The 20,763-nt window shown below is 42.9% G+C and overlaps 2 protein-coding genes across 4 annotated transcripts; one reads left to right on the plus strand and one right to left on the minus strand.

Moving 5' to 3' along the window:
• LOC134456897 (NEDD8-activating enzyme E1 catalytic subunit-like) lies at positions 1-13,759 on the minus strand. 3 transcript variants are annotated; one of them, XM_063208524.1, is made up of 18 exons: positions 13,518-13,759; positions 13,366-13,404; positions 12,469-12,586; positions 11,602-11,682; positions 11,309-11,391; positions 11,041-11,121; positions 10,530-10,573; positions 10,327-10,391; positions 8,607-8,762; positions 8,359-8,461; positions 8,031-8,144; positions 6,879-6,932; positions 6,445-6,481; positions 6,262-6,343; positions 5,106-5,206; positions 2,881-2,944; positions 1,972-2,026; positions 1-949 (listed from the first exon to the last, which is right to left on the minus strand). In XM_063208524.1, exons 1-18 carry the CDS (start codon positions 13,535-13,537, stop codon positions 861-863), a joined length of 1,386 nt encoding a protein of 461 aa, XP_063064594.1. In that variant the 5' UTR covers positions 13,538-13,759; the 3' UTR covers positions 1-860. The 3 variants fall into 3 exon arrangements, with proteins under 3 accessions (XP_063064594.1, XP_063064595.1, XP_063064596.1); XM_063208525.1 differs by having other exon boundaries at positions 13,334-13,404; positions 13,518-13,577; XM_063208526.1 differs by lacking the exon at positions 13,518-13,759 and having other exon boundaries at positions 13,280-13,367.
• Positions 13,760-14,209: 450 nt separating this feature from the next.
• On the plus strand, positions 14,210-18,531 carry LOC134457677 (PRA1 family protein 3-like). The gene is made up of 3 exons (XM_063209679.1): positions 14,210-14,433; positions 15,845-16,062; positions 18,326-18,531. Exons 1-3 carry the CDS (start codon positions 14,255-14,257, stop codon positions 18,499-18,501), a joined length of 573 nt encoding a protein of 190 aa, XP_063065749.1. The 5' UTR covers positions 14,210-14,254; the 3' UTR covers positions 18,502-18,531.
• Positions 18,532-20,763: the final 2,232 nt, after the last annotated feature.

Here is a 20,763-nt window from a genome sequence, read left to right on the forward strand (position 1 = left end):
TCTTAGGCAAAACATTTATTTATGATACACATTTTTTTCCACGAGCCTTCAGACACGGAAGGGGTATTTACAATTGAACCTAGCAGACACGATAGTTAAACATACGTTTCCGAAGTAGAAATCTTCCATCTGTGATAAACGTGTATGGTGTGTGTGTGTGTGCACAAACTTAACATTTATTCCTATTTGCATAATACAACACAAAACCAAGACAACGATCCACAGTAGACTTTGCCTTCTGCAAAAGGTGACGCAGTGAGTGAAGGGATCGGAACAGTTCTTTACAATCCAGGCAGTCAGCTACAGAAACACACACATGTACTGTGTGACACAGATAAGAAATGTAGTGCTTCGCCTCCAGAGTGCAATGGGACAAACAAGTTCTTATGCAATCGTACAGCCTGATAATAATGCTCTCGTTTAGTCTCGGTTCCAGCACTGTGCATCTCATATAAACATACGCACTTTCGGGACGGGAAGGGGGTTGGAAACTAAGGCTAGCGAGAGGGATCAAGATTAAGCATACGTATAGAACATTATCTGTAACATAATTTAAATAGCTGATATTCCGACGTTCTGAGGGAAGGAGGGAGCAAGCGAGAGAACAGAGGAGGGGGGGAGGGAGGAGGAAGTAAAGGAGAGGAGGGAGGAAGCAAGCGAGAGGACAGAGGAGGAGGTGAGGAGGAGGTGAAGAAGAGGTGTGTAGGTTCAGGACGTGAAGTTCAAGAGAAGAGAAAGGTCTGCGAGAGAGAGAGAGAGAGAGAGAGAGAGAGAGAGAGAGAGAGAGAGAGAGAGAGAGAGAGAGAAGGGAACAGAGCAAGGCAAGGAGAAAGAGAGAGGGAGGAGGTGTGAGTGCTGGTTCAGGAGGTGAAGTTGAGTTTGAAGAGGACCGTCTGTGGGGTGGTGACGTCTGCTACAGCCAGTTCCTGTCCGTCCGCCAGGCCCAGCTCTGCAATCAGCCAATCACGGCAGGGGCAACCATTGGTAGGACCAACCACAGCAGGCGCCAGTCAGGACGGGACCAATCACGGCAGTGGAAAAAAGAAAACCGATTAGCGTCAACCCATTTGTGTCAACACCTACTGCATGAGCATGCCGCTATTTGTGTTTTCTAATTTCCACGTCCTTCCTACACTTACACCAATTTACTGTCAAGACAAACAGTGTCAAGACCAAAGTACAAATGTATTTGATTCATATAGGAATAGAAAAACAGAAATAATATAGAAATATAGGACAGAAATATGGAAATATTATAGAAATATAGGACAGGCCCAAAGGCCTAGGACAAAAGAATCTGAAACAGGCCGTTTAAACGCTTATCATATCTTTGATCCTACCAAATGACAAAGTAATGACATCAAGTTGGGAATTCTCTGAGGAACTGAAGAGTCCTTATACACAGAGTAGCTACACACGAATGTGACACACATACACTGCAGCAAAGCGAAATCTATCATCACTAAATGGGAAAAGAAACTGTGACAGCCTAACAGACATGCTGAAGGAGTAATAGCCTTCTTCCCCTCAGGAGCTGCTACAGCTGAACTATATTTAATTACAGTCTGCATCTAATTCGAGTGAGGGACGAGAGTTCAATCAAATAATACCAGATCCATCAGCTCAGTGGCATACTACACACACACGCACACACATACTCTCGTGCGTACTCACACACACACACACTCTCCCGTGTACAAACACGCTCTCACGCACGCACTCAAAACACACATACACACACACACACACACACACACACACACACACACACACACACACACACACACACACACACACACACACACACAGACACGGACACACACGCGGACGCACGCACACACGCACAGTCTAACTCCAAGTGGCGCCATTTAGAGTCTGACAGGTGTCACATTTCTCTTCTGATGTTTGATTTAAATATTCATAACATCTGGTCTGAGAATCAAATTTAGATCGGCGGCTAAGTGGGCTTACCTTTTAAGGTTTTGCAGAGATTGGGCCTCGTTCTCTCCTCAATCGAAGCGACCGTCTGAAAAAGGCGCGTGTTTCAAGAACTGAGGGGTTTTTTTTATCACAACACAAACTTCTAATGAACCCTTTAAACTTTGATCTTTTTACTCTTTGAAATTTTAACTCTCATGTTATATCCCAATGTTTCTTCCAACCAGTGTTAATTTCGTCAACCATGACTATGACTAAAATATTTCGTCAATGCCATTTTTTGATTTTCGTCATTTAGACTAAGACTAAGACTAAATTGGGAAGGCAATGACTAAAATATGATTAAGACTAAAATTGATTTTCGTCATTGTGACTAAGACTAAGACGAAATTTTAAAAAGCTGACGAAATTAACACTGGTGTTCAATAAAATTTAGAAAAAGAGAACCAGTGTGTGAAGGTTTATTCTGTACAGTCAATGATGTATGTTACAAAGAGAAGCCGTGTGCGGAGAGGGTTATTCTGTACAGTCAATGATATATGTTCAAAAGAGAAGCAGTGTGTGGAGAAGTTCTATTATGTACAGTGTTGACTAAAATGACTAAAATGACTAAAAATTGACTAAGACTAAAATTGATTTTCGTCATTTAGACTAAGACTAAGACTAAATTGGGAAGGCAATGACTAAAATATGACTAAGACTAAAATTGATTTTCGTCATTGTGACTAAGACTACGACTAAATTTAAAAAAGCTGACAAAATTAACACTGCTTCCAAATCATTCCAGTGCAAAGTAGTTGATTCTTTTTCCTAATTTAACATAAAAGTAATTTGCCATTTTCAGTACATTTGTGTGCCAAGTGCTTGTTTGAAGTTTATTTCTAGAGCAACTTGAGATAAACGATTTAGATAAATCAGGTATATAGTAAATCAGGGCCTTACCTGTAAATAAAGAGTTTTGTTCTTTCCTTCCAGTGTTGCCGTTATGGCGGGAGATTTCATTTGCCTGGAAAAAAGAAAAAAGTTTAAGTAAACAAATTAACTAAAAATGAAATTATTTCACACAATTGGTTCAGATAGTTGTAGATAGTCAGATAGTCAGTAGAAGTGGATAAGCACACACTCACAGACAGGTGTTTGCTGTTTAGAAAGTATAATAACTCGCAGACAAGCGTTTAAATAGTATTGGGTAAACTACAGGGGTTGAAATTAGTATTTGATCCCTTGCTGATTTTGTAGGTTTGCCCACTAACAAAACAAATATTCAGTCTACAATGTAATGGTCGACTGATCAATGATACAATTTAATGTTTTCTAACAGTGTAGTGTATACACTGTAGTGTATATACTTGGGTGCACTTTGCTAGTACCAGGTAGGATCCCTTTTGCCTTCATAACTGCCTGCAATAATACTCAGGTAGGCTATGGTGTTGCAACAATTCTCAATCGATGCCAAGGGGCCCAAAATGTGCCAAAATATCCCCAACATCATTACAACACCAGCCTTGACTATTGACACAACGCACGGTCAATCCACATTTTCATGGTGGTGACACCAAATTCTGACCCTACCATCCAAGTGTCGCAGCAGAAATCTCATCAGACCAGGCAATGTGACTCATTCCGTCCAGATGACACCACGGTTTCGGAACGCATCTCTGCCTGCCTCACCGATTTGTCAACATGGATGAAGGACCACCACCTACAGCTGAACCTGGCCAAGACAGAGCTCCTGGTGATCCCAGCTAAAAAGTCGCTCAGTCACAACATCAACCTCAAGATAGGCTCCACCATCGTGACCCCAAACAAAGTCGCCAAAAACCTTGGCGTCATGATTGATGATGAGCTGTCATGCTCCAACTACATCGACTCAGTCACCCGAACCTGTCGATTCCAGATGTCCAACGTACGGAATATCAGACCTGTGCTGACACAATATTCTACACAACGACTGGTGCAGGCCACTGTCCTGTCCCGCGTTGACTACTGCAACTCACTCATGACAGGCCTACCTGCTTGTGCGCTAAAACCTCTGCAGATGATCCAGAATGCGGCGGCACGGTTGATATTCAATCAACCCAAAAGGACCCATGTTACTCCTCTATTTATTGAGTTGCACTGGTTACCGATCGCCGCCCGGATCAAGCACAAGGCATTGACCCTTGCCTTAGTAAGTGAAGATTTTCTTGCACTTGGTTTGAATTGCTTGAAGAAGGTCAGTTGACCGAAACGTTGCATTAAACCATGCAAATGTGAACAGTGTGTGGGAGCTTTCTTTGATCAAACATTGACCATTGCCTACAAAACCATTACAGGAACGGCCCCAGCTTATCTGAAGGACTTACTAACGCCCTATGTTACTGGAAGAGAACTGCGCTCATCCAGCACAAGCCGTCTGGCTCTGCCATCCAGTCGCTCTAGGTACTCCCAGTCAAGATTGTTCTCCGTTGTGGTACCCAAGTGGTGGAACGGTCTCCCAGAGGCAGCAAGACTAAGCACATCTCTTGCAGCCTTCAAGAAACAACTGAAGACCTTCCTCTTTCGAGAGAATCTACTAGACTAATGCTTGAACTGGCCTTGCCCCAGGGCAGACTCCTGACATGATGTTTAGTTTAGTTAGTTTGTGTGTGTGTACTCGTTATTTACTCTTTAATTTAAAAAAAAATAAATAAATAAAAAAAACTAACCCCTCTGCAACTGCACTTGTTGTTCTGTATATCTCCTGTGCACATTGTATTTGCTTGTGATGTTGGCTTGAATATGTCCTCTTTTGAAAGTCGCTTTGGTTATAAAGCGTCTGCCAAATGCAATATAATGTAATGTAATGTAATGTAATGTGGCAATGTGACCAGGCAATGGGACGAAGCAATGTTTTTCCAATCTTGTGTTGCCCAATTTTGGTGAGCCTGTGCGAATTGTAAACCAATGAAGTGGCCAGGGCCCTGCCATGGACTAACAGTAAGGCACTGGGTTGCTACGCCGGCGACCCAGGTTCGATTCCGGCCCAGGTCATTTGTTGAACCTTCCCCGTTTCCCTCTTCCCGCTCATTTCCTGTCCCTCCTCCACTGTCCGGTCACAATAGAGGCCCAAAAAGCCCCAAAATATCTTTAAAATAAAAAATAAAAGTGGCCACTGAGTGTAGAGCATAGTGATGATTGAGACTCACAGGGCAGCGTTCTCTGTCAGGTACTCCAGCACCTCTTGTAGTTTGGCTGAGGGGGGAAACTGCAGCTTCTGAGGGACCTGACTGCATGCAGAACAGTTCTCCTGCGGAACAGAGACAAACTTTAGACCACCTAATAGGGTTTTCACACCTGGTCCCTTTCAGCCGTTTAAATGAACTCAGATCTGTGACTCAGCATTTTCGGTGCATATGTGAATGCTCCAAAGTGTACCCAGACCCCTTGGAAATGAAAGGTACGGAGACCTTTGTTGATGTGGTCTCAGTAAGTTTGCTTATGGGTCCTGACAAGTTACACTTGTGACTAGGTGTTATCACTTAAGGAGAGCTCTAGAAGACCGGGTGTGATTAAAAGGGCACTCACACAAGCCTAACAGGACCAGAAACAGCAGCTGGATCGTTTTGTAATACACTCACAACATGAAAAAAACATGAATCATTTTGCTATCGGTTCATTTTTTGGTCCGCTGACAGAAGACTGAGTTCAGTTTGCTTAAAAGGGACTATATGTGAAAAATACCCTGACACACTGGCACATTTGATGGGATATTCGACTTTTACAAAGTACTATGTGTCAAAAAGATGTTTACATCAACAGTGAAACGGTCTTGAGGCTACAGAGCTGTAAGGAACAGTTCTCCTGCAAAGGGTAGAGACATGCACACTCATTTACCCAACATAATGATTAACTACACATTGCAGAACACAACATCATATACTAACATTCACCCAACGCACTGGCTGCACATTGCAGAACACAGGTAGTGTGTTAAGGCCAACTGAAAACTGTGCTGAGGCCATTCCCGTTTCTGTGCTTAATCTCAAACCAACGGACGTGTTCACACCAAAAATCTGAGCATTCGAGAACCGGGAAAAAAAAGCTTTTTTCCCCTCTTTGTACCATGCAACAACGTAGATGTCAGCCCAGCAGGTCCATGAGAGAAACACATGGCCACATGCTGTTAAGTACACAAGACGCTATGAACAGCGGATGGCCACTTTGGCTCCAAACATAACTGGTGCAGAATTGGGCACCAGCACCTTTTTGGTTCGTCTGAAAACAGCAAGGGAGACATGGCTTTCACCTAACGACAGCCTGTTTATCATACAGTGCTATATGAGCCGCAATGAAATTGCTCACCTTTCTCTCAGCTTCAAAGGTGTACGTGTATAGTCCATCCACATCATTGAATACCAAGTAGTTATTTAAGGGTACATAAGCACTGTTTTTTAAAAAAAGAAGAAAAGAAATAATGTCATCATGAAAACACTGTTACATCACTATTCCCAAAACTCAGACAGTAATTGACAGCAGAGGACTGACCTTGTGGCGATTTTAAATACTTCAGACGCACAGGCAGCTGAAACACAAAAGACACACCTTCAGAGATAAATTAAACATTTCCATACATCAAATCTAAAAAAGATTCCCATATGCTACATGTCAGAACCAGGGGTCTTCACAGCATCCATGATGATACAATTCGATATCAATTTCTAAAAGACAACAATTATTTTCGATACTTAAGAATGCCCCAAGATACAATACAATTAGATTTTTTTCCAATTACTTTTCCACCTCCATTATGTTGTACAACTAACAGCAAGTGCATTGGGCAGGGGCCAGCAATTAGATCATTTTCGATATTAAGAATGCCCCATGATACGATACAATTCAATTCAATTCAATCGTCGGCTGCAGGATCGATGCATCGATTTACATATTGCTCATTATTTACACCTCTAGCCAGAACTGACCTGCTATGACAGCGTTGGTGGATGCTACTGCAGGGATTATCCTCTTGACCACACCTGAAATCAGAAACAGTAACAAACTCAGGAGTTGCGGTGCACTAGCAATTGGCACCTACTCAAATCGCATGAGTGGGTTGTATGGTCTCCATATAACTAAGCTACACAGACTTGAAACAAACTGCAGCAATGTGGGATTAACAACAGAGTACGTGTGTATGACAAAATGTGTTTCTTTGTGTTTAAAGGAGAAGTCCAGTTTTTTTAACATTAAGGCCATTTTCTGAGTGGTCTGCAATGTTTTAGAGTCCCCCTCACCGTTTATTTCATGATTGCTGCAGTCTCTGTTATTTGGCTGATTTGGATTTGATCTCAACCAGCTTTAGAATGGCCGTCTATGGGCACCTGCAACTCTGTTCTTAAAATCACCTTTAACATTTGTTTTCAAGAATATGCAACTCAGCAAGTGTTCAGCAGTATACACTGGTGTTCCTTAACAATTTTTGTAGCGAAATATGGCATCTGTCGTGTTTTATGTGTGTTTTATGTAGCAATTTGAAAATTAAGTTTCACTTTCACTTTCACTTTCTTTCACAAAATGGCAAATAAAAAATGACAGAAGCCATATTTCGCCTTGAAACCTCTTAGGGACTGCTAGTGAACACCCCTAACCACGTTGTGAGTTGTAGACTTTCGAAAACAAATGTTTAAGGTGATTTTAAGAACAGAGTTGCAGGTGCTCATAGACGGCCATTCTAAAGCTGGTTGAAATCAAATCCAAATCAGCCAAATAACAGAGACTGCAGCAAACATGAAATAAACGGTGAGGGGGACTCTAAAACATTGCAGACCACTCAGAAAATGGCCTTAATGTTCAAAAAACTGGACTTCTCCTTTAACTACAGTGTGTGTAGTGATGATAGTGTACACTGTAGTGTATAGTTTGTGTATAGTGAAAGGTTTAGGACCCATCACATTGATGTCAGACAACTTCTTTCCTGAAGCAAAGCAGGATAAAAGACAGTCGATTTGGGGGTTTTACACTATGTCAATATGTCTGTGCCACTCACGGCCATGCCGGAGGTAGCATAACCTGCTTCAAAGGTGTTCAACCACATCACATGGAAAGGGCCCCATTGAAAGAGGGTGGCAGCTCACCCTGTGTGAGGCGGTAGGTGACTCCAGTGATGCTGAACTCTGCTGCCCTCTCCTGGGCCCTCTGGAACACCCACTGGATATGCTCGGGGTTATCACCATCTAGCGCCACGCCATCTACAGGCAGGGAGGGAAAATGACACATCAAACAATCATGAATCACATTTGACAAACTGAAAATAGGAAAAACACTAACGGATCATATCACAACAAGGAGAATGTATTGCCATCAATTCTGTTAAATTCCTGACCAAGTTTCCCATAGTAAAGTGATATGTGTTGGTATCAGAGGGGACTAACTAGGGGATCAACACAATAAATGAATGGGTACCTCCGAAGGGCTTGTCTTTGGGCCACTGCAGCATGCGGGCGTACTCCACACAGTGCTCCGGGAGCCGCGGCATGGAGGCGATAGTGCACATGGGGAAATTTATCTGCCAATCAGGAGCAGATGGATTAAACAGGTTAGAAAAGCAGCCCTCTGATCTTGAGTTCACTACGTAACCACTACGCCATGACTGTCCATAGTAGCATGACATCAGGCCATTTATCCATAACAGAGCCGTCGTTTCGTTTCACCTGTGGTGGGTAGAGCTCCAGGGTGCAGTCTATGCAGGCGGTCATGCCCGGCAGGATGACTCGGGCGTTTCCCTTGAAGCCCTCCGTGCCCCCGTCGATCATCGGGATGATGGAGCTGGGATCTAGCACACCGTCGTCATAAGCCAGCAGAGACAGCTGTAGAGGGTAGAGAGTATATTAGATTAGAGCACAGTACAATAGAGAAAGAGTACAGTAGACATACAAGGGAAATGATGGACCTGGGGTCTTGCACATCGTTGTCATACACCAGCAGAGACAGGGTAGAGTAGAGTAGAGTAGAGAGTAAAGCACTTCGTCAATCTCACTTTGCTCAAGGAACTGCTTCGAATACCTTGTACCGGTACTTAAATATTACTTTTAAATAACCTAAATAAGGCGCTTTAGATAAAAGCAACAGCTAAGTGTAGTAAGCATGTAACGTAATGTATTACCACATCTAACACAATGATAAGAATATGAACAGTGTTAAGACATCACAAATACTTCTCTCCAACAGCTACTCTTCCTGGATACATACTGACACTTTCAGTTGATAACATTGCGTTCAGTTGTTATATATTACAGATTACACAGTGCAGAAAGGCAAGTAGAGAAATATATATATATATTACGAGTAATATCAATAGCAAAGTATCCAGTCATGTTAGTCGCCAATCGTACACTTTTCTAATATTGTGCAGCCCTTATACATAAGTATCTTGCATTTTCTCAAAACTCTTGATCATTAGGGATGTAAATAAAATCGAAATGTATCGATGTATCGGAAGTATCGGCCGGCGATTTAATCTAATTGCATCGTATCGTGGGGCATTCCTAAGAATCGAAAAGAATCGAATCGCTGGCCCCTGTGCAATGCCCTAGCTCCATAACACAATAGTAGTGGAAAAGTAATTGGAAAAAATCGAATCGAACCGAATCGCATCGTATCGTGGGGAATTCTCAAGTATCGAAAAAAAATCGAATCTCTGATTTAAGAAATCGATACCGTATCATATCGTCATGAAGGCTGTAATTTACATCCCTATTTATCATTACAACAAACTACAGCAAGAAGTAGAGGGCTAGAGACAGCAATAACAACAGAAATCAAGGTGCATCTCACTGTGGTCAGCATCAAGAAAGCTTTGCTTTTAAACACAAAGAGCTGACTAACAGGGCTAGCTAGGCTTCCATCTAATGCACATTTCCAGCTAATGCACATTTTAATTATTCAAATAATAAATCCTCATTTGAAAAGCACATTAATCTTCTACGTCTAAAGCAGCCACAGATGAGCATCTGGTTAACACCAAAGGCCTTTGACTGTGCATAGCCAATGCAAATTAATAGCATGGGATCAAGGTCGGATTAATATGGACTGGGGCCCCTAGGCTATAGGTTACTGTAGGCACCCACTGAAGAGAAATTCTATGTCAAAATTATCGAATGAGTCATGATTTTGAGCCCGGAATTTAAGAATTTAACATGTCTGCCAAATAAAACAGAGGGGCATTAATACAATTTCATAATCTAGTCAACTCAGTGTCTTTTTTGCAATTCATGTTTTTTTTTTCCCTTCCTTTGTCCAATCGGGGCCACTTATCAGGTGGGGGCCCCTAGGCTGCAGCCATATCTAGCCTGTGCATTAATCCGGCCCTGAATGGGATCCCCATGACTGTCGAGTTGACCTCAGGGCTCAGTGGTCTGTCTGTCAACTCACCAGCATGCCATTCATCCATCTCCTGGCGATAATGGAGTCCAGCCCACAGACAATGATGTGGAACTCTGCATCATAGAAGGGAAACCCATAGGATCAATGAGTGGTGCTTTAACAACAGAGAAAAGACCACAGCTATTAAACACAGCTGAGTAGACTTGAATGTGGAAATGAATGGCAGGTGAAACCAGCCGCATGCTACTTACGTCTGTAAAACGATTCGTCAAAGTCTTGGATTTTTTGAAAATGCCTGCATGTGTTAAGGAAACAGGTTCACAAGAAGATAATACAAGTATCTTATTGGTAAAATTTCAAGCAGGGATGCAAGCAATTAATCGACTTTAATCGATCAATGAGTTAATCGATTAAAAAACATTAATCGCAATTAATCGACAATTCCACTGACAATAGGCCTAGGTGAAAAGGGTATGTGAAGAGTGTATGTGAAGAGGGGTGTGAATAGTGGGAATACTTAAATCACCTTTGGATTAAAGAATTGAAATAGAATTAATTTAAATGTGGTATTTTATCTCAATTTTGTATTAAAATTTTTAGATTTAGTAGGTTTTTTTTTCGAGAAACATTGAGATTTCGGAGAGGAAACGCCGCTTATCAATTAATCGTAAGTCGATCGATAAGGCTATCAACTAATGATTAATGAATTAATCGATAATTTGCATCCCTAATTTCAAGCATGTTGTACATTTTAAAGGATACGGGACCACAGCACATCCAGGCACTCGGCTGTTGATGAAGTCAGCTGCTACTTCAGCCTTCGGCCGCCCCACATCTTTCCGCCTTCGGTGACACAACACAGGACAGGGAGCGTTAATCACAGTTAATACAGCACCTCTATTTTCCAACATCCACTCTAATAATATGTTAAATATAAAGAAAAAATAAATACAGATGACAGAAGTTGCCTGCATATCAGTTTATGGATGCACTTGGATGCCTACGTTCTAAGGGGGTGAAACGTTCTCACCTGAAGAGGAACTGCCTGTTGAGATTTGACACATCAATTGTATCCATGTCCACTACATGTATGTGCCGAAACCCAGACAATGCCTGCAGTCAACATTATGAAGAGTAGTAATGTTAGATACTTCAAAATTACTTGACGTAATTCAATACATATAATAGTGTATATCAATACATTTTAATAGTGTAGAGGTTTCTATAATGCCTTATACCATCTTCTGCTTACATAACAGGAGCCTGCTTAAAGCACTGCTCTTTGAAAGTCAAATCCAAAATTGCTTTAAAAATACACTGTACCAGGTCTTTGAGAAGCTCACAGCCAAGACCTCCAGCTCCAATAACCAGAATCTTGCATGTTTCCAGCAAAAACTCCAGAATCTGCATCACAAATGAAACAAGTGAATTAACAAGTGCAATAACAAGTGACTTAAAAATACAACAAGGAACAAATCCAACGCAACTTTACACTTCCAAAATGCACATTCAAAACTTAGTGCATCAATATGTTTGAATGCCAGTCTACCAATTTAGATGGAGTTCTGCTATTATTGAGGTTCTATCAGGGGCATTGACAGTCTATCTATTGTTATTATATGGTGTGACGTCATCGGTCGAATGCTCCATTCATTTCAATGGGGCTCCCCAACGTTCGCACGTCTGTTATTTTTCGATAACGGACGGGTTGGTCTATAACAGACCGCTGTCAATGGCAACAAGACTTTTCACTGCTAAAGCGACTTTTCAACAAGACTCTAATCAGCTGCTGTGATAGACAACACCTGTTGTCCTGGCTACCTAGCTGTTGCCTAGCGGTGTTCCACAACCGCACTGTTTTGTTTTGCGCAGCAACAATCTTAACATTAAATAGGCCTAAAGAAATGTCCCCGCCATGTGTGAATCATTTAAGTATATCCATATAATAAGCGGGTTAACTTTCGGCGAGTCGGTCGCTTTGTGGAATAGCAGCACTTCAGAGAGAACAAGACCCCTCCGCTCCGCATCGGGGTCTAAAGATTCTCTCTGTCGTGCTGCTATTCCACGGTAGCGACCTTCTCGCCGAACGTTAACCCTTACGTATCAATCACTTGGTGAAGACGGACACCAACAGAATAAAGGGCAAGTTCTACATCAGCTGAGGTCTGCCTAGAGAGATGTGCAACATACCTCTGGGCTTGCTTCAAAGTCAGGGTGGGTGAAAGGACCAGCCCTCTCCAGAAATTTAGTCACATGGTTCCAGCGCCCTTCCCAGTCGGAACCTGAGTGTCCTTCATCAACTGCCATTCTGAACATGACACAAACAAATCTTGTCAGGAAGTTCATACGCCGGCATTTTCCTTTCCATTTGCTTATGATTTCTGTTAATTGCATGCATGTGCGCACACACATGACAAGACTTTAAACAAGTTCATTGAAAATCCTCAAGGTGCTTGAAATGCATCACTGAGCTCAAGGTTTTGAGTTTCTTTGATATGAACTGGGTTATCATAATGATGCATCAGTGCATTAGTACAGAAAGAAAATATCGGCTATTGAATATGCATTGTGTGCATTTTATGCATGCATACTTTATATAACAACTACTAGTGACACGCATGCATGGACATAGCCTACATCTTTCCATACAGTAGTTGTTAAGCTGCAATATTTGGACGGGACCAGCTTGACAGGCCATGAATTCCAGTGGTTGTGATCAGCTCTGTACTTGCACAATGTATAGATGCTGGGAAAGTGACGTGTGATAAAATGTGTTGAATTAGTGTGAATGCAGAACACACGCTGCTGTGAAAACTGGGTTTCGCTAAAAGTTAGCTTGCGCTCGTACTAGCTAACGCTGATGGCCACTGGCTAAGCCAGACAGCTAGCATTTCGAGGTGAAGTGCGGAACACACTCATATGGCTCATCAGCTGCCATACATGAAACCGTAATGTTTGGCTAAACTGTCACAGACTCTGTTTAGCTGAAAAGGCGATTTACGGTGAGCAATGATGAGTGAATTTTCACACTCCCTGCGCTGTGTAATCCTCAAACCTGAAGCCAGCTTTTAGCATTTCATCACTAACTTCTCAGTCAGCTCCTCTATTCTCCTTCTTTTCTTCTCCCTAAAGGAAAACAACAAAGGGATTTTCAACCGGGAGAGCATCGCATCACATAATTGTTGAACAGCTAGAGTTATTTGTGATTGAATATACTAGATTCATTCAACGGTACTCACGGCTCTTCCCCATCCGCCATACTTTCACAGTTCCATGTCTTCCCAGAATGCCTCACTGCGTTCAGATCAGCTGTAAAATGTATGCAATGTTTTGGTTACCGTTCTAGAATGCAGATGCAGCTGAACTGAGTACAGTCTGGTCAGATTTTCACGATTGCCATAACGTAGCTGGGTAAAAACGGCAAAACCTGGTGGAATGGAAATAAAACATACATGACTAGATGCCTAATTCCATTCTGCTCATGTGCTTATTAGGCTATATGACAAGCTCTGTAAGATCACGTCACCAAGACTTGCTCTGATGATGACACTTGATGTTCAATGCTATGAGAAAAAGACCAGTCAAGTTTGTTTATGTGTTCAACATTGCCCCCTAGCAAATAGTGTAATTGTACTGTCAGAAATTGGATATAAATATTAGTGCCAGACAGTAGGCTATGAGGCATTTTAGACATACAACATTATTAGCTAAACATTTTAGCAAATTTCCAAAATCCAAAGATAACTACTATGCGTAATAACCTGCATAATGCATAATAACCTATTAATTACATAGCATCAAAAGGAGGATGGGCCAACTGAAGATATTTGAGATCACATCATGCCAAAAATGCATGATCAGTAAGTTAGGAGTCAAGTTGAGTTGACAGGTGGCTCACGCGAGAGTGCGTGCGCCTGTGTGTTTTTATGTGACGTTGCTGCGCCATCTGTGAGCACTGACATTCACAAGCGCAGCAATGGCAGGGATGGAGATTGCGCCTCTCAGACCGTGGGATGATTTCTTCCCATCGGCAGACCGATTCGCAAAACCAGACTTTGGAGATCCGACCAAATGGAACAACAGGATGATCAACAACTTGTTATATTTCCAGACGAATTACCTGGTGGTGGTTATCGTGGTTTTTCTCATCGTGGGGTGAGTCGCAGCTTCCAGGAAGTAACTATGCATCCGACTAGCTGTCTGCTTTCACGAGCATCGAGACTGTATCTTAACGTAAATCCTGTAAATCCGTGCTTTGCCTCACTGAATACATGATGCATCAGCACGAAATCAACGGTGTGTGTAAACAAAACATCTATGTGTGGTATGATGCTGTAACCTAAATAAGCTACCTACCATGCGTTGCAGCGCTCCACTGACCACTGAATTCATGAGCAGCAGAAGTCATTAACGGTAGCCTATATTTAATACAGAAAGATATTTGAGATATGTTGTTATGAGGCAACACGAATATGTAGGCCCAAGTGGATATGGCATAGCTCACCTTATGTTAAGATTACGAGAAAATCTACCGAGATCTTGGATAAAAATAGACCTTCCGTTGCCAAAACATCCAGTGTTGTTGTAAAAACACAAAAAACATCTCACTGGGAGTTTTCAGATTGTGTTTTCCCAGTGTTATAATGATTTAATATATGTAATTATGACAAGAAAGGGGTGTGACTTCTAGCAGCCTATTCATTTTGAAGAGTGGAACAACTGACTCATTCCAAACCATTTGTGTCTACTTGCAGTAAAAAGCAAACATTCACATTGCTGTGTAGGGCAGTGCCCATGGGCGTGTTCTGTCCGGCTATTCTGGTCTTTTGTCTGTAATCACGCGTAGCTACTTCTTTACATGCTTATTGGCTTGAACGGTGCTTTCCTATCAAAACATCATGCAAAGTAGTCTAAAGGGCCGTACACACACGTCGCTGCTAGTTACTAACTCAGCGGATGAAGTCAATAGAATGTCTACGTGTTCCAGCGAGTCTCGCTGGCGAGTAGGCGAGGAGAGTACAAGCGATGTGATGTGGGCGTGGTCCGAGATAAACTTATTTTATCTTCGAGCGACGCGAGTTAAGCGAGTAACCAATTGGAATGCAGGATACAGATTATTGACAGGTGACGTTGCCCCTGTGGTGTTCTGACCACCCAACTTCTGCACGCCATCACACTTTGAAGTGTTGAGGAAAATACATCCAATACAGTGTACACCATCAAAGGCTCATATGCATGGTTGTGCACAGCACACGATCAACGTTAAACAGCGTAGGCCTATATTTTGTTTCGTACGGACGTTATTGGCGCGGACAGCGGGAACCATGACAACTAGTAAACAAAATCACCCAGAGCGAGTGGCAAGTAGGCGAGTGAGCAAGTAGCGAGTAAATAGCAGCGACGTGTGTGTACGGCCCTTAACACACCGGACATTTCAGTGACCAACCTTTCAATTTTGGCCCTGAAGTTTTAAGGAACAGCCACCAGATGGTGCTGTTGGACTGGTTTTTTTGCCCTCATGGTTAACTGTTGACTCACGATTTTCCTTTCTGTTTCTGTGGCTTAGGTTCCTAAACCCCATTGGCATGTTTCTGGGCGGGGGAGTGGTGGCCCTGGTGTTCATAGGCGCGGTATGGGCCGGAGAGAACAAGTCGATGATCAAGAACTTCAAGAAGAAGAACCCCATGCTCTTCGTCATCCTCGTGATGGGGGTCAGCTACTTTGTGCTGTCGCTGTGCGGAGGCGTCATGGTGTTCATATTCGGCATCACTTTCCCCCTCTTCCGTAAGTCGCACGCACGACAGCACACCCTGAAAGGGGCGGGGGGGCAAAGGGGTCAGTTATCCCTGGCCCAGGGAAAGAGGGGGCCCAGCATTGGGACCTCATCACATTGTATGTATTGAGAGGGGGGCCCTTTCAGATGATTTTGTCCCGGGCCTAGTCAAAGCTGTCAGCGTCCCTGGGCACACCATTTCCACAGCGTGGAGGTGGACTGAGAGCTGGGAGCGGAGTGGAGAGGGGAGGGAGTGTCCAAGCGCATTCCTCACCGTGTGTCCAGGGAGTGGACCCGGCAGGCCACTGTCATTGTATTATTGGCATGTGCCCTCTGTCACCCCTTGCCACAACCACACCTTCAGTTCACTTCTCTAAAACAAAAGAGGAGGGGTTATTTGTGTGTGTGTGTGTGTGTGTGTGTGTGTGTGTGTGTGTGTGTGTGTGTGTGTGTGTGTGTGTGTGTGTGTGTGTGTGTGTGTGTGTGTGTGTGTGTGTGTGACACACGCTGTGGTGAAATAACTGGGCGGTTAGCCTCAGAGCTCGTCCCAGTGTTGATCCATCACCATGGTGACTAGGCTGGAGAGGGATCAGAGTGGTGGTGCCCAGCCGTCATAGGGCACAGCTAATGTCATCAGGCTATTATAGACCACACACACACACACACACACACACACACACACAGACAGATTGATAGACACACACACACACACACACACACACACACACACACACACACACACACACACACACACACACACACACACACACAGGCACGCATATGCGTGCACACACACTCAAACAGACTGACACGCGCGCGCACACACACACACACACACACACACACACACACACACACACACACACACACACAGGCACACATATGCGTGCACACACACACACACTCAAACAGACTGACACACACACACACACACACACACACACACACACACACACACACACACACACACACACACACACACACACACACACACACACACACACACACACACACACACAAGCTAATGCCAGGATGCATTTATAGAGCCTTTCCCCACAGGGCAGCCATGAAAACAAGAAGGCTGTTGTGGCCAGATGAGTCTGCATCAATCACGATCGCTCCCCTCCTCCCTCAGCAGGGCCAAGCTGCCTAAGTTTACCTCCAAAAGCACATATCAAGATCTCAACATATTAAGCATCATGTCGGCTCAGGGGAGTAGTCCAAGAACCTGGTTCAATAGTAAACCAGCTTAAATTGACAAAGTGCGTGAAAGTCCCTGTCCACAACCCTTCAGTTGTCCCGGCTCAGGTGTAAGGCAGGAAAACTTGATCAATATCAAAAGTCCATTAAACACTGCACACTGGGTACTGTTCCTTTTTTTCCTCTTTATTTTAGAGCTGTCCAATTGTTTCAAACTGAGTGCAATCCTCCCGCCCTTCTAATCTCGTCAGGTCAAATAGAAAAAAGAACCTCCAGAACATTAATACGAATGAGGGGAAGTAATTATGGGCGGGTCATACCAGGCTAATGTGAACCCTGTACATCGAAGGTCTGTGGTATGTTTACTGCAGGGGTGGGGAACCTATGTCTCGAGGGCCGTTTGCGTTTTATCCGGCCCCCGATATAGTTTTAATGTTATGCAGGGGGTAGGACCAGAGGCTTGATGTGAGGCTGTCTGAAAAATGTAAGTGCCACTCTGCTGTTATGCTACAATTTTTGCTGGACTTTGTTGCCGATACCGGGGCTAAAAGCTCTTAGCAATTTTGTTAGTATTTATTTAGCAGTATTTTTCATATGGACAATTTGCACCTTTTTTGAACTGAAGATTATTTTTGCCATTTTTGTTGGATATTTTTGTTGGATTTTTGGACTGTGGATTTTTGCACTTGGACATTTAAGACTGCACTGTTAAAAATAAAATACCACGTATATTTTGGATTTCTGACCACCTTGTCTCCGTTTTTCCTCCCATCTCCATGGTTGCCTTACCCCCCACATGGGGGTGACCGCTCGCATCCCCACAATATGACATCTTTTGAGAAGGAATCTTAGAAAATATGTTTGCAATACAATTACGTACATTCAGGGGGTCTGCTTTAAAGGTGGCTGCCTTCTATATAGGCCTAAAGTGCAGGGGGAAATCCTGGTTTGTGTTCATAGTACGGCCCTCAGAGGACTTTTACGGCCCTCTGATGAATTTGAAGAGGCCCCTCGAATGAAAAAAGGTTCCCCACCCCTGGTTTACTGTATGTTTGTGTTCTCCCCTCCATGCAGTGATCCTGATCCACGCTTCGCTGCGGCTGAGGAGCATGAAGAACAAGCTGGAGAATAAGATCGAGGGCGTGGGGCTGAAGAAGACGCCCATGGGCGTGATCCTGGACATGCTGGACCAGCAGGAGGACAGGGTCAACAAGATCCAGGACTTCATCGAGAGCAAGCTGAAGGACTGAGGGGTTGGCTGGCGGAGCTCGACATGAAGAGGAGAGGAGAGGGAGGGAGGGTGGTGGGTGGTGGGGAGGATATCGGGGAAAGGGGTGTTCTTCACAGGTCTATAGTAGCCCAAACCCCTGGTCCTGGTATCCAAATGTCCACTCTTTCACTACATAGAGCCAAACCTACATTACATTTACCAGACACTGTCATCCTAAGTGATTGTATTCCCCTGGGCTCCTTCTGAAATCTATGGTCTCTATGGGGGCATTTACAATGCTAAGGCTCCCCTCAGACCCTAGTGGTGTCTGAAATGATCCCTTGTTTCTAGACTTAAGAGTACATACAGTAGGTTATTACATAGGGTGCGGATTGGATTGTTTAATTCCCTGCTTAGGGGACTGTGTAATGGCAGCCTGATTATCATCGACTTTCAAATCTCTTCGAGACTTGGTCTGACCAAGAGCATGACAATTAACATTTCCCAAACGACATGGTTGACCCGCCTCCCTTGGTTTGCTAATGGTTGTTTGATTCCCACCAAAGTAGGAGGAGTTCCCGATTTTTCGGGAGCTCAGAAAGTACTTGCATTGCTCTTGACCGGACTAGTAGCAACGCTGAAGGTGTTATGTCACTAGGAGGGCACGGCCTGGCTAGTGTAATGGATGAATGGACATTTTGGATTCAGTACCTGTTTGTTTGTCTCACACTCTCTTACCAAAGTCTGTTGCGTCATAACCATGTGTGTGCATTCTAGCAGACACCAATCAGTGTTAAGGACAAAGAAACCAGATGTAAATAATATATTATTGTGAGTTATTTTTTCGCCTAAATTGCTACTTTTATTTTACTTTATGTTTTCTAAAAGGGCAATCTAAGTCCACTCCGAGGCTCCGTACATCTGGATACTGGATAGATGCCGTGGAATCTGCAAATTTGTGCCAATGACTCCACTGAACTCTTTGCTGACATGATTTATTGAGCTGCCTACCCTGAAAGCTAACCTGTGGCATCACCAACCCTTTTGATTTAGAATTTTAAGTTTTTTTCTCATTCCCAATTGCCCATCTTGCCCATCACTATAAAATCTTTTTGTTTGTGTTTTTTTATTTTTGTGTTTTTATGCTTTGTTTGAATTTTTCTCCCGAGACAACATTATGCCTAGACTGTTTTGTTTATGGTTGTTTGTGTTTCTCTCAAGACTATGTCATGCATAGATGGGTTATTCACATACTATAACCACTTTGCAGTTGTGATACTGTGAGGCACATAGCATGATACCGTATGGATGTGTGAAGTGGGTTGCTCCTTGAATCACCAAAACCATCTCTACTTTAGCCAGGAAGTTATATTAGTTTTCTTTCATTTAAAAGTTACAAAGACTGTTCTGTTTCTTTCAGTGTGTGCTTGTAGAACTCATATCTACAGTGTATACAGTAAAACCAAAGGTTTTGCATATGGGGAAATTACAAGAATGATGCAAAATATTCTCTTCCAAAATGCCCTCTTTGTTTAGGAGGGCAGACCTGTACTGCCATCATGAGGGTAGCCCAATTGCAGTCCTACGTCAAAATACATTGATTAGTTAATTAGTTAAATACAAACAAGACATTTTCCCCAATATTAGGAAAATTAGATCATTTTCTCATATTTATTATATAGTTATTTTTTCGACTTTGGTTTAAACCATTTATATGTGTTTGTTTTGTTTATTTGCATTAACAATGTTACATGTTTTTGTTTATGCTCCTCTTGTATGTAATGAGTAGCAATAAGGCTTTCTGTAGTAGTCATGGTCAGGCAAGGCGAGGTGGACATTTTCATATCATAGCTATGCAACTCTGGAAAAGGAATGGCGACTGGCTCGTAAACTGGATTGTGTCAATAGTTCCCGCTCTAAGAAATAATTATGTAGCTCGCATCAGACGTTGTGGTATGTATTACAGGCACTTTTCTTGCACTCTGTGTCAAGCATGCAAATAGAAACTGCTAAAGGGGAAGCAATATGTATACTACATATATAGTTGTATATATGCACCTATACTGTATATGCCTAACATGCATATGCCTAAATATATGACTATAGGAATGTATATGCATATATATGTAGGCATAGATAAAGCAGTCACACTTGCGCATTTTGCATTGTAATGTATGTCTGATTCCCACATAATGTATGGCGTGGTTATACAGGGAACGAGAACTTTGGAATGAAAGATGTAAAAACTAAAGATTTAAAACATTATTTGTATGTCCCACTTCAGCATCTGTCAAAGCACAGC

Source organism: Engraulis encrasicolus, chromosome 10 (assembly GCF_034702125.1).
Source record: "Engraulis encrasicolus isolate BLACKSEA-1 chromosome 10, IST_EnEncr_1.0, whole genome shotgun sequence".
Classification (NCBI taxonomy): Eukaryota; Metazoa; Chordata; class Actinopteri; order Clupeiformes; family Engraulidae; genus Engraulis; species Engraulis encrasicolus.

What these genes read in the sequence shown, in the direction of transcription:
- LOC134457677 (XM_063209679.1), top strand. Translation starts at nt 14,255, where the DNA reads ATGGCAGGGATGGAGATTGCGCCTCTCAGACCGTGGGATGATTTCTTC. An exon ending in GTGGTTTTTCTCATCGTGGG is followed by an intron (nt 14,434 to 15,844) that starts GTGAGTCGCAGC and finishes TCTGTGGCTTAG; the next exon opens with GTTCCTAAACCCCATTGGCA. An exon ending in CATCACTTTCCCCCTCTTCC is followed by an intron (nt 16,063 to 18,325) that starts GTAAGTCGCACG and finishes CCCTCCATGCAG; the next exon opens with TGATCCTGATCCACGCTTCG.
- LOC134456897 (XM_063208524.1), bottom strand. Translation starts at nt 13,537, where the DNA reads ATGGCGGATGGGGAAGAGCC. An exon ending in TGGAGCTCTACCCACCACAG is followed by an intron (nt 8,462 to 8,606) that starts GTGAAACGAAAC and finishes CCTGATTGGCAG; the next exon opens with ATAAATTTCCCCATGTGCAC. An exon ending in CAAAGACAAGCCCTTCGGAG is followed by an intron (nt 8,145 to 8,358) that starts GTACCCATTCAT and finishes CCCTGCCTGTAG; the next exon opens with ATGGCGTGGCGCTAGATGGT.